At 40.4% G+C, this 14,079-nt stretch overlaps 1 protein-coding gene across 2 annotated transcripts in view; it reads right to left on the reverse strand.

Moving 5' to 3' along the window:
* Nucleotides 1–10,706, reverse strand: part of TECPR2 (tectonin beta-propeller repeat containing 2) — an 83,788-nt gene extending 73,082 nt beyond the window's left edge. For both annotated transcript variants that reach the window (XM_019518539.1, XM_019518538.1), the window contains exons 1-8: nt 10,426–10,706; nt 10,152–10,280; nt 9,623–9,754; nt 8,530–8,687; nt 6,123–6,435; nt 4,412–4,544; nt 2,277–2,741; nt 374–1,371 (exon numbers count right to left, since the gene is read on the reverse strand). In XM_019518539.1, the coding sequence (XP_019374084.1) occupies nt 374–1,371; nt 2,277–2,741; nt 4,412–4,544; nt 6,123–6,435; nt 8,530–8,687; nt 9,623–9,754; nt 10,152–10,280; nt 10,426–10,644 (2,547 nt within the window). In that variant the 5' untranslated portion in view covers nt 10,645–10,706. The remainder of the gene's footprint in view (nt 1–373; nt 1,372–2,276; nt 2,742–4,411; nt 4,545–6,122; nt 6,436–8,529; nt 8,688–9,622; nt 9,755–10,151; nt 10,281–10,425) is intronic.
* Nucleotides 10,707–14,079: the final 3,373 nt, after the last annotated feature.

Below are 14,079 nucleotides of genomic sequence, written 5' to 3' on the forward strand. Positions count from 1 at the left end.
CCCCCCCCCCCCCCCCCCAAGTCTACAGGATAAGGGGAGAAGCTGCCAGGTCTCTGGAAGGGAGTTTTTTTTATGGCCTCACAACTCCTAGTCCCCAGAAGGAGTTAAGCAAGGGGAAAGTGTGCAGACTTTTGCTCCTGAGAACACTGATTTAACCCTGGTTGTCTGTGGAGCAATTATAATTTTTCCACGAGAAAAAGCTTGAATTTCTGCACATCTTGTTTTCTATCAGGACAATGATGATTTTCCCGTGAAAAAAGAGTGTCTGTGTGTAGCCTAAATCAACAACCAAGATATCCCTTCTGTAAGTATTTGCAACTATTACTTTTTCTGAAATACACATCTCATATATTACCTAAATGAAAACACGTACCTGATCAGATTTTAATAGTACCATTTCATCCAAGCTTGTTTGGGTCATATCCTGGGATGTAAGATTAGCACCCATTTCTGTCACACTTGTTTCTGAAGACGAATAAGGTAACCCGTGCCCATAAATATCCTCTTCATCGCTTGATGCTGATTTCTCAGTCTTGCTATCATGGATAGTGGTTACCCATTCAGCAGCTTCAGTACTAGATTTAACTTTGACCGCACCTTTCAAGGCAAATCCAGAAACAGCAGTGTCTTGTGCACATAGATCATTCTTAGAGAGATCAGACCAGGGAGCTGTAAGGTTCTCTGAGGCAGTGTTCATTAGAGTAAGTTTCTGCTGCTTCTCCCTGCTGTTTTCATCACTTCCTTTTTGTGTCAGTGATTTTTCAGCACCACATGTAGTATTAAACACTAAAGACATTTGGCCTGTGAGGTTTGTTTCTGCAAAAATATTTTCAGTATCCTCCAGATTTATTTCCCCTAAAGTTTCTTCTGCTTTACACAGTACTGTAAAATCTTGCTGCTCCTCTTGGGTTAACTGTTCAGAAATGCATTCAGTTTTCACATAAAACAGACTCTGATTGCATTCTCTATCAATACTCTCTGCCGAATCTTCTGAGAGTAGTAGGGGAGAACTGGATAGCAACATATCTGTAACAGTAGGTGTACCCATTCCACTATCACTCTGGGGAAGTTTGAGCAAGTCAGTTTTATCTTCATTTCCTTCATACATTGTTGAAGTCACAGACACAGGAGACTGAAGCACACTGAACGTTTCCGAGCTATTATCCTCCTGTAATACACTATGTGACTCTACACTGAACACACTTTCCTGATCTGGAGAACCTGTGCTCAAATGATCTATACTACTGCTCATTAGGCTAGAAGTCATGGAAAATGAGTCTGCATTTAAAGAATGTGGACTGTCACCAGAAAACTGATGCTCATAACTTGGCATACCTTCAAGAGAGCTGTGATTTTTCTTGGTCCCATTTTCTGATCTCACAAAATGAAAAAAAGAAAGAAAGAAAGAAAAGGAATATTTCTTTATCAGACCTATTCATTTCAGTGCGGACAAAAAATTTGAATTATTTTTGTTAAAAAAAACAAAGAGGTGTTAATATTAGTAGCATAAAAGAATAATAGAAACTAGACTCACTAGAACGCTGTCACTTCTCGAGGGGGCAATACATTCACTGATGTAAATAAGGACAAAGGACAGTGCTTCTTAACCTTAGTGCCATGATTCACAAGCTAAACCTTGAGGAATCTATAGTGTCAAAAACATTCTGACCCACTGTTGTCTTCCTGAGTTCTTTGCAATGAAAAATTGCTCTTTTATTTTTCCGCAGTCAAAATACAAGTGAAAACAAACATATGGAATTTTTCAAGGGGTCCCTCAAGTTTAATGAGGAGTGCTTCAAGTCTAAAAAAGCTGAGAACCACTGACATAAGAGGCTGGTAAGTGGCCAGCTATTTACATAATATTGTCTGACTAGGGGCTTTAATATTGGCTTCTTGAAGGCTCAGATCAAGTTTAGTATCCAAGCAGTTAAGAATCCTGATACCCTTACTACATTAAGTAAAAATTAACAATATGGATATGGATTTGTTCTTAGGTATATAAAGAAATACTTTACAATGCATTACAGCAGCCAAAAAAGTGTTTTTTACAGCTACTAATAAAATAAAGTAAAAAAATAGTTACATATAAAATATTTAAAATTAATAAAGCTATTTAAACAATCTCCAACTTGAACAGAAGTGAAGCAGACTGAGTAATTAGCATTAATCCTTTTAATAGCTAGCACTGTTTTTCCACTTCTTATGTTATAAATAATATAAAAACAAAGTTAATGATTAGTAACAGCAGCATTAGAAAAAAAATGTCACAGATTTACCTTGTCTCTTCTTTTTTTTCTTTTTTACTTTGATGGGCTTTACAATCAGTTCTTGGTCAAAATCTTCAGAGCTAATTATACTGAACCGTTGTGAAGAAGGCTGGCTCTCTCTCTGAGCTTCACTTGATGTGTGGTCTGCATATGTCATGAGACTAGAGCCACTGTCCACAGAATTTATTGAACTGCTCCTGCTTCTTGATTCACTGGCTACTGAACAGCCTCTTTTTCTCGTTTCACTGCTGAAGTCATTCACTTTCTCAATGCTTTTCTCCACTGTGATTTCCAAATAATTTTTTGCTATAGAATCAGAGTCATTTTTATCAACAGTAATTTGGGAAGAAGAAACCATTATGTTTTTTTCTGTCTCCACTGAAGGGTCAGATGATACAGGTGTCAGTACTGACAATGGGGTCAGCAATTTGGGACTCAAATCTGGTAATGGACTCAGCAATTTTGAACTTGAATCTGAACCAGAAAGGGAAAAAAGGGAATACTGAAACGTGTAAAGTTTATTAATAAAGAGCTGTTGGAAAGCATTCAAAGAAAGGTGGGAATTTGTTCCTCAAAATACATTGCTAAAACCTACAACATTACAGCATAATACATCTGCAAAATGTAATGTAACTAGATTTATATTGAAACATTGTCATTTGTACAGTAGTGCAATTCATGCTCTGATGCCTGCATTAACTCACAGTAGCGTAACTAAGTTTGTGCCTACGTATCAAAAGTAATACAGACCATAAGTTGAAGGCCCAACTACATGAAATGCTGAGTGTGTTTTGAGGAATCAGGCCCCTAACTTTTAATTTATCATTTAAACCACTCTGGCAAATTCAAAGAACAGCACTGAAAACATTAGGAGTGAGTCACACAAAGCACCTACAAGTAAAACACTGCTTACACGACAAAATTATTATTCCATGGACATCATGGATTTAAAAACAGTCTCTAGAATTTGTAGAGGCTTTGTTATAGATTTACTAAAATTGTGCTGTTGTTGGGCAGAAAAGTTTAGACATACAGAAAGTATTAAAACAGCTTAAATGATGCTTAAATGACAGCTTAATGGATCTCTAGCACAGGCTGCCTCCCCTTCCTCCTCCCTACCCCCTCTGCAACCAGATACCTGTGTTTACCATGATCCCCAACCCCTCTGCAGCAAAGGTAACTGCAGACAGGGAGAAGCAGCAGGCTTTGCAGCACAGTGCAGCTCTGTGTAAATGACCCATCCCCCATGCCACACAAGACATTTGTGGTCTGTGTTCTGTCCACAGGCCATAGGTTGCCACACCCTGCCCTACAGATGACCATTTCCTAGGCTATGCTATACTGATAGCAACACTGCATCAACAGAAGATACTGGGTTGAAGATTCTTTTCATCCAGTATTTATGATCCCTTCCCATACTAATGCCAACTTTTGCTGGTCTAAAGCCTCACTCTCCAACACATTAAAAGAAGAAATTAACCAAGGCTGCCATTAACAAAACACTGCCAAACCTTTCTAATGAAGATTAGTAGCATACCAAACAGATATTGACCCCAGTTTTGAAATCAAAGCAAGTAACAACACACTAGTATATGTAAATCCCCTTAGATTATTTTCAGGCCATTAAAATATCTAATGGGCATGAACCAACAATTCCACTTCTTATTAAAACCTGATATCCACTGCATGAACTGGGAGACTATTTTGGGCCACTCTGGCAACAAGTCATAAACAGTGCTTGGAACATTTCAGAAAAGAGATGCGGGATAACTAAAATGCAGTGTGCTGCAGCATCCTGATATGGAATAGAGTTGCTTGGGGACTAAGCTAGAACACATCGCAGGTCTGAATCAATGCTGATCCACTCTTAGAAGTAGAGAGCTATGGCTGAAACTCTTAAAATCCAGACTATTTCACCTGCAACAAGCAGAGACTTGGTTTGGTAGATCATTTAGGATTTAAACAAAAACAACCCAAAACACTCTTCTCCTTTAATAAATTCTATAGGTGGCATAATTGTAAAATTACAATTGTACAATTATGTGTTTACCCTTTTCACATGATTATACGTAAAGAAACAGTACAAGAACATCGCTATGCATCACTTTCTGTAAGACACAATAAATTTTAATAACAGTACAAACCTATTGATGCTAGTCCTTCAGGTCTACTTGATATTCTTATTATGTCTCTATCTCCCTTAAGAAGAAAAATCTCATTGCTGGTACAGGACACGGACACAATATCACCATAGCCTTCCAAACCACCAATCAAAGCCTATAAAAGAAATATAAAGAACATTAATCAAAAGGTTTTAAACTACTAAGCTGTAAATATCAGATAGTCTTTAGGATGCTTACTTTTGATTAAAAAGTGTAATTCAATTTAAGAATAGCTATACAATCAGAAAAAAAATGTAAACAAACTCCAGGCCAAAAGGAATGATCTGCGAATGGATAAAGAAAAGCAGAAGACAGAAGAAAAGAACAGATGGAAGATGAACTCAGCCACGAGGTTTAATCATCAAAAGCCACGCTAAATAAACTGCGATAGGGGATTTACACTGTATAACAGATTAGAGAGTTTGTGAGAAAAATGATATTGTCATGATTTCCAGAAATGAGTGGAGAATGTGCACATGTAATAGCCTAAATAAAAGACTATTTTCAGCAACACTGAGCACCAACAAACTTAAGTTCTCAGAACTTTAATGATGCCCCTAAACATGAAAGAAAAATAAGTTATTCCACCAAAAGAGATCTAATCATAACTTTGCACTATTGTGCATATGTGAACTCATCAGCCTGATGAGGCATCATTCATTTTTTCTGCTCAGAGCAGCCAGAATTGATCCCTTAAATCTAAAAAGGCAATCTGGTGAAGGAGAAGAGTTCTAACACACATTTAAGAGTCTCTAACAAAACCATAAAGAATGTGACCTGACACTAATGACACTGTACTGTCCCCTTTTGGCCATCTTTTAAACCAGAGAGATTTCTGATAGCCATTTTCACAGAGTAAGGAGAAATTGGGTTTTGGCTTGTTTAGTTTTTCTTTATTGTAAGATGTGATCAGAAGAATGGAGAGAAGAAATAGTTCCAGTTATATTTTATATAATGACAACTTTCTTTAGCTTTGTGTGCACAGCTATAAAGTCTACTCAGATACAAGTATAAATTCTAGACCTGTGTATATTTGTTATGGATGTAGAATGCACTTTAGGCAGCTAGTTTCCATACAATAGTTGCTGTTAGGCAGTTACTTTCCATACAATAGTATACTAGATAGCTAAAGTTTACAGTCTAACACAGGCATTAGCAAATGTCTAAATTTGCAGACCAGGTGCTTGTGACCTGGCTACTACTATGGGTTGTTGATCCCCTATTCTCCTGCTACTCCAATCCTTCCCCATGTCCTGCATCACCCCCCACCACTCCCCACCCTTTACCTGGCACTCCCAAAAACCAAGGAGACTGTCACTAGGGAATATAAAATTCAACAGTGAGAACATGGAGCCAGAAGCTCCTCTCTTTAAATTGTACCCCACCCCCCTCTACCTCAACCAAATGAGACCTTCACAGGCAAGGTCCAAGCTCTTCAATGGTCGGATTCAGCCTGTGGGACACAAGTTGCTGACCCTTGGCCTAACATAATTATCATCACTTATCTATCTTGTCTATGACAACCCTAATGCAATGAGAAATCTAAGGAAAAGAAAAGCAAACACTAGGTTTTAAATTGTTTCTTAATAATCTTTTAGGTCAGGACACATTAAAAGACACATGCCCAAGGATTAACATTGATATGACTGAAAACCGGTAAGCAGTCAAACATATATCCATTAGTTGTACTCACCTGGTTCACAGTGTCTAGTAAATAGATACTATATTCATTCCAACTCAACACCCAACCTTCCTGGAAAAAGCATGAAACAAGCCCAAGGTGTTTCCCTGGGAAGCTGTAACTTGCTCTGTCAGGTGACTCCAGCCGAGGATACAGTTCAAAAGGTTTAATTCCTCCAGCAAATACCTCTTTTAAAATAAACGTGGCCTGCACAGTTCCATGCACATCAGACTTCCAGAGGCGGAGGCCAGGTCTAGCAGCAAACATTGTCAGGTCACTTTGCTTACACAGTCCAGGGATAAAACATGCTCCAAACTTACCAGAGCTAGAAAATAAACAAACAGCTTTTCAAAATACACGCGTAAGTAAAAACCTGAAAAAAGGAAAAAAAAGATATTTAACTAGAGTTTACAAACACACACTGACCAGAACACCACTTCCCTTTGCTTTCACCAAAACTCTCTGACTTTGTTGTTTCTAACACACGAGTTTGTTTAGACCAGTGCTGTCCAACTGGCCACCCCCAGGCCACATGAGGACCCAGGTTCTGGGTCAGGGTCTGTGTGGTGTGGAAGGAGATGAGGACAGGAATGGGGGTTCATGTGGCATGGGGCAGGGAGCCATGCAGAACTGCATGCAGCCTGGGGGAGCGAGGCCAGCATGGCATGTGGCCGGGGGAACCTAAGGCATCAGCCATTCAGAAACTGGACAGCTCTTAATTAGACTAAAATGAGACAGTGGTGGGGGACAGAGAGAGGGGTCAAACTCATCCAGCCCCACAGGCCAGATGAGTGACACAGGGCTTGTTCACGGGCCAGACTGGGCCTACAGATCAGTCCTGCATGCTGGATCCAGCACATGTCCTGGAGCAGCCACAGCAGGTGTCACATGCAGTGCAGTCCTGCTTCAGCCACTCCAGCGTTGTGCTGTGCACAGCTGCCACTCACCCACTCTGCCCTTGGAGCACAGAACAGCACGAAGCTGCTCCAGGGCTATGCTACACATGGTGGCCCCTTCACTACTCCAGGATGCATGGTGGAGAGGGTGCTATGTGCAGCACAGTCCTGGAGCAGGTGCCACTATCTGGTGCACCCCACATGTTGCCCGTGGGTCATCTCGAAGACCAATGGGCAGCACGAAATGCTGGATGATAGGGCTCTCCTGGCTGGATCTGGCCTGCGGGCTTTATCTTTCATACCCATGGACTAAATCGAGGATGAAGGCTCAGAAACACTGTACACAATTCCCTCAACATTAGGGGAAGTGTGAAGTAGGAAGAGAAAAAAATCCTCCCGTTTTCTCTCTCAGCAGCAAGGATGCTCTTCTCACCCATGCAGTAAAAGAGATTATAGTGATTTTTCCTACTGCAAAATAACCTGTACTCTGTTTCCACTTGAGCTAGGACATACTGACCTTTCAACTGACCTGCAAATCACTATAAGTGGTGCTGGCTGACTCCTGGCATCTGCCCATTAGGAACAAGGGAGAGGCTTCAAACTCTGAACTGCATTGAAACAGTACTGCAACCACTAGGACAATCCCCCTTTACAGAACTAATATGATTATAAAAGTTGTTTTAGTGTTACTATTTGTTTGCCTAGTGCACATATACACTAAACATCCCTTCAACATTCAAGGAATGTCCTCCATACTGCATAAACATATCTAATCATTGATAGCATCATGCAGTTCTAAGGCTGCTTGCTTTTCTCCTTCCACATTCAATACATCTTACAAAAGACATACCAGGGAACTATAAGCATGAACTATAAACTGGGGTCTTTCCTAATTGTAAAACCAAAGCTGAAAACTTTAGCAAGCTTCCACACAGAGATCAAATCATAATTTTGCTCCATTGCACATATTAACATACCAGCATGAACAAGGCCATACAATCTCATTCATTTTTCTCTCTCAAGAAGGTAGGGATCTACCTCTGTACCTTTTTATTATTAAAATTGTCCCTAGAAAGTGAGATTACCCTTTGGCTATTTTAGACAGAAATCTTAAATGTCATGCACAGAACTGAACCGTCTTTGAACATTATATATTTGTTTTGAGCCACAGCAACTTCCAAGATGCGAAAGGAAGTAAAAACAAACACACAACATTTCAGTTTAAATATCTCTGTCCAGTTAGGTGTCCAAGGCCTGGTGGCTTACACATTTGCAATCAATACCATCCAACACAACAATAATCTTATTTTATAAAGAATAATGGAATGAATAAAAATACTTAAGACTGTTCTTATGACCTTTTATGGGTAGATATTAGTGTAAGTGCCTGCAGTGACTGACTAGCACTGAGCAGAAAATTATGCTTTGTTAATTTTCCTGCTCAGACCATTCTGTCTCTTCAGTCTATTCTGAAGAGCTACATATTAACAGATGTGCTTGCATTAAGATTTTATGAGAGTTACTTTTTTCTGGACTGTGTTCCAACTTGCTTGACAGATTTTTCTTCTGTGTAAAAAAGCAAAGTTCTCTGTAGGGTAGATACCAACAGCACCTTCTGACTGTAATCCAACTGCACAATTGAAGATAGCTCTTCCAATACCAGACTGGAGTTGCAAACGCCCTTTTAAAAGAGAATAAAGACAAAAGTCAACCCTTTTCTGAATTAAAATATCTGGTAGTGACTGGTTACTAAGCACACTGGTTCTTTCAAGTATTAATATGGGGATAAAAGAAGTCTGAGCTATTTGAATAATTTTCTTTTGAAATCCACACAAGAAATTTCCAATTAACTGACTTATCCGTGGTCTGTGTGGATTATGCATATAGATAGCATCACAATATATATTTCATCCCAGGTTGCAATTCTAGCTACCATAATTGGTTTCAGTTCTAAGGGAACTCTGAAATACAAGCTTCTGCACACTTACTCCAATGGACGGGATCACAGAAGCATGAGATACTGATTCAATTAGTGGCATTAAAATCCTCCACAGGAGAGTCAAGGTTACATCAGGAATAACAAAAATCACAAACTTTTTTCTCCTTAATAGCTGTAAGTTAAACACCTGTTATCTCAATTTAACTGGCCAAGGCCAACCTGCTTAACCTGCATGTTCTTTACAATCCCTTAGAGAAAGATTAGATTTGGCAGCAGCATTCTGCAGTAAAGGATCCCAAACTAATTTTAATTCTACACCCTAAGCTACTGAGCTTTGCATAGCTGCCAGAAAAGGATGAACTTGATCACTAAAGCAGTAGCAGGCTTTCCAGCAAAATAAAAAGGGGAGCTGGTTAGGGTCTAAAGGAAATTCCAGCAAGTCCTTTTGGACAAATATGGTGGGTATGACTGTAAGTGCAGGGTGGGGAAAAAGTTTATGTAAAAGGAGATAACAATGGAAGCAGGTGACCACTCAGTTGTAATGAAGAATCCCTACATAATACCATAGGATACAAGGAAGTAAATATTAGCAGCTCATTACACCTTTATGTGTATTGGTATTGGCTTTCTTTCATAAAATCAAAGGCAGAAACTATCACACCAAAATCTAGATTTACCTGATCTAGATCCAGTAAAGAATAGACAATTTTTCCTTTGTCATCTCCAGAGAATAATTTCATTCCATTAGGACTCCAAGCCAAGGCTGTGATACTACTTTTGTGGATACCAGCCACATCAAATCTCCGAAGCTACAAATTGATGCAATGGAACACAAGAAAGAATAGGGAAAGGGAAGGAGACAGATACTGCGCTTATTCAGTGATTCAATTTAAACTTCCATCTTTATATGACAAAACTAAGGCCATTTTTCATGCTGAAGCAACAATGCTATTTGGTTTTTGTGATATACCAAGTCATATATGAAACCATTTTTGATCAAGCATACCCTGTTTATTCAACTACATTCTTTATTAAAAAGAAATTCTTTCATAAATTTAAACACATACATATTAATATATTTGCAAGATATTTCATTAGGCACACATTTCATAGCCCTCACTAAAAAGTGCAAAAATCACTCTGTAACCATGTTTTAGGACCACTACCATTTAACATCACAGAAATTTACCCAAATTTAACATTTACCTGTTTGTTTCTTCCAGGCAATGAAGAAACAAGCTGGAAAATGGCTACTCGGCCTGAGGCTGTACCAATAGCAACAAGATCATCAAAACAGCTCAATAACTTTACAACAGTAATAGATTCAGACTTCCCCTGTTGAGAAGGGAGGCAGAAAAGTTGGCAAATTAGTAAAAAACTTTTCCTGAGGAAAGATCTGAACATTCTATTTTCAAACAGCTGCTGAAAAAGCTCTGATAAATCTTCTATAATAAACCAAGACACAAAATGTAGTATTTACCTCAAAATTATATTTTTTCATCTGGTTTAGGTGTCTGCAGTAGAGATAAAGCATCCCAATGCTACTGCCTACAGCAATGTAGTCCCCATTGGTATCAAGTGCTGTGAGGTACACCAAAATGGAGCGAAATCCTTTTTGGACTTTTGTAGGAATGGCATTGAGGAGATAATACAAGGGGCAAAACTCCTTAAATGTAACTGGTGAAGCCACAGAAGCCATGGCAAAAGTTGGTATCAGCAGCCTGTGACCTGGAATATACACATCTGGTTCACAGTCGAAAGTAAACTGAAAAACACGAAGCAACTTATTAACATTTCCTCTTTTCAAAGGAGTTATCAAAAGTTAGTTAAAAGGTAGGTACTGTATAAGGAAAATAACATTCGTAGTATAGAAGCAACAGCCAAGTAAAAGAGAAATTCTCACGTTGGCACCAATTGTTCAACAGACCAAAACATTTCACTTCAAACTCAGCCAGTCATATCAGTATCAAACTAGGTACCCTGAATTTATTTATTTGTTCAATGTATATGCCACCCATCCCAGCAAAGGCAGCTCACAATAAGAAAACAGAATAACTTAAAAACAGGATAGTGACAGAAGGACCAAAACAACTTAAAAGGGAACTAGAACATCGAGATAAAACAACAGCTCACCCTAGTTTTGTCTGGTAAATGCTAACAAAATAGGAAGTTACTACAATATTTCCAAAAGATGTCCAGACTCAGGCTCTGGTGAGCTTCAAGCAAGAGGGACCTCTGGAGGCGAAAGCCAACAGCCAAGAACAATCTCCCACCAGTTTTTGACAAGTGGACTTGGCATACTGATGGTACTTGCAGGAGGTTGCTCCTGGCTGACCTTAGGGATTGCGATGAAGCGTAAGAGAGAAGGTTGTCCCTTAGGTGTCCAGGGCCCAGACTGTGTCCAGGCTCAAACACAACATTTCATTCTCAACAGACAGAAAAGCATAAACTGGCTGTATAGAACACATTCCTATTTGGGACTTGAAAAAAAATTCAAATGGATCAATTTCAACAAACATGATTCGCATTGTATGGCACCAAAAAAAAATCATAATTGGAAAACCCCCTATCTGTTAACATTGGGTTCAATCAAGAGAGTGCTGAGAGCTCTCAGTTTCCAGTTGCAACGTAACAGGACACTCGGCAACTTGTAAAACAGACCTTTTTACTCTACCATGGTATCATTTATGCCCAAATTCTTAAATCTTTCTCAAAATTGAAATAAGATAGGAAAGACCACAGTTTAGATGTGTATCTAATAGTTTGCAATTAAACATGAATATTCATTTTTTACAATAATTATGTGGACAATGCAAAAGAGAAGAAACTCAGTTTGACAGCCACATGTAGATATTCCTTTGGGGAAAAATGGGAAAGTCCTAAATAAGGTATACATAAGAAGAGTGAGGTAGGTAGCTGTGGTAGTCTGACATTAGGCAGAAGGCAGAGCAGGGTGACACCAGGGTGAGACTAACTCATTCAGAGAGGTGAGCTTTTGGAGACTACAGCCTACTGGTATCTAATGATACAATAGACTGTAGCCAATGAAAGTTCATGCCTCTGAATAAGGTAGTTTATAAAGTGTCACCCTGTCCTGCCTTCTGCTAAGAATTTCCTGTTACAGTTAGCTGGTTAATGTCATAGTGAGGCAAGAGGCATTCGGTGCACAAGAAGCTTGTGAGAGACGGTGGTATCTTCTCAGCAATATAGCAAAGAAAAGCCACAGTCTGCTTTTCTTGAGGATAAAAATGTAATAGGATCTCATTGTAATAACGGTTTCAGAAAACAGAGGGAAAGGCATTCCCCCTCATCAAGGGGCATACAAAGATATGAAATGATGCAATTACAGACTGAAAACTCTTTCATTATGGGATCACAACCTTGACATGACTCTGTTGAGGCAGCAGCTATTCTCCACCTACAGGATGTTAAAAGACAGGAAGGAACTGAGAAGTTTGCCGTTTTTTTAACTTCATTAGATTAGGGACTAGTTTGATTAATAAAACAGACTTCATGCAAGTAAAAATAACTGCAATTTTCAGAACCATGGACTTGAATTTCTAGAGAGTTAAAAGCAAACCCAGAATTACAACTGTGAAACTCAAAGTGCAGTAAGTAGTTCAAATTAGAGAGCTAAAAACAACAACAGAAACTGGATTTTAAAAAGTTAGGAATACTTCTAAAACAAGGGTAGGCAAAATGTGGCCTGTGGGCCAGAAGCGGCCTGCCAGGCCATTCTATCCAACCCGTGGGGCCCCTAACAATTTTAGAAAATTAATATTTATCTGCCCTGGACTGCCTGTCATGTGGCCCTCGATGGCTTGCCAAAACTCATTAAGCGGCCCTCCACCCAAAATAATTGCCAGCCCTTGTTCTAAAACTTTAACTATTCTATGAAGCAATTCTGTTATCATGACTGTATGCTATGTACTTGATTGTTTATATATATTCTTTGAGGAAAGGAAATATTATTTGTTTGGAAACACCATGCACAGTTTACAGTTTATGTATCCTTCCCAGTTTTAATATCTCCATTGCAGTGAATAGCTCAGGTCTCTGTTTTCAAACTGTTGCATCATTTAGTTTCCAACAGATTTCAGTGCATCAGCTTTTGTCCCTGCAACACTTGCTTTCAACAGACAGCCCCTGGGGGATTCAAGAGAATGACTTACAAGATCCCCTTGTCAGCTGAGTCTGACAGTGCCCTAAATTAGATGGAACAGCATTAGTCAGAGTTGGAAGACTGGGCCCAAAATTTGACCTACGCACTGTCAACTGGGAGGGATCTACCTCAGCTGTTCTGCAACTAGTTTACTGTCTAGCAGAGCTTACCTAGAAAATATGTGACACTGTACAGACAGTGCGTGGTGCCCTGCTGCACCCACACCATGGGGCAGCTGTCACATGGGTACCAAATGGAGGGGGGGGGCGATCCCCACTGCCCCATGCTGCGTGGGGGGGGGCTCAAGCACCCAGCCACAAGCACCCAGAGGCCCCAGTCGCCACTCCTGCAGCTGGTCAGTGTGGGGCTTTTTTTTTTTTTTTTTTTTTTTTTTTTTTTTGTAAAGTGCCAGGAGGCTGAGGCCAGGCAAGGCAGCCATGGGGGCTTCTCCCGCATTTCCTCTAGCTGTGCCTGCCTCTTTCCTGGCGGGGAAAGATGTGGGGCTATGCCCTGCTGCTGCTTGCCCAGCTGGTGCAGGAGGGGGCATGATGCAGGTGTGGCTCACTCCAGGAGGCAGCAAGGCATAGCCCCACCTCCCAGCACTGCCCTGCCCTGCCCACATCAGCACTGGGAGCAGAGGTTCTGCCCTGCCGCTGCTTGCCAGCCGGCATGGGAGGCACAAAATGCGGGCACGGCAGCGCTGGCAGTAAGGGCTATGCCCTGCTGTCACTTGCCCCCTTCTGCCAGAAGCGAGCTGCACCTGCATCCTGTGCCCCACGCACCAGATGGGCAAGCGGCAGCAAGGCAAAGCCCCCACTCCCAGCGCTGCCATGCCCACCCCCTGTCTACCTACCACTGACTGCCCTGCACCTCCCTTCGGCCTCTACAGCCTCTCTCTCCCCCCCACCACTTACTGTCAGGTTCAGATTCAGCTTTATTCCCTCCTGGGTATGGAGGAGATGGAAGCTCTAG

The sequence above is a fragment of the Gavialis gangeticus genome, unplaced genomic scaffold (genome assembly GCF_001723915.1).
Source record: "Gavialis gangeticus isolate Ggan-Ray unplaced genomic scaffold, GavGan_comp1, whole genome shotgun sequence".
Taxonomy (NCBI): domain Eukaryota; kingdom Metazoa; phylum Chordata; order Crocodylia; family Gavialidae; genus Gavialis; species Gavialis gangeticus.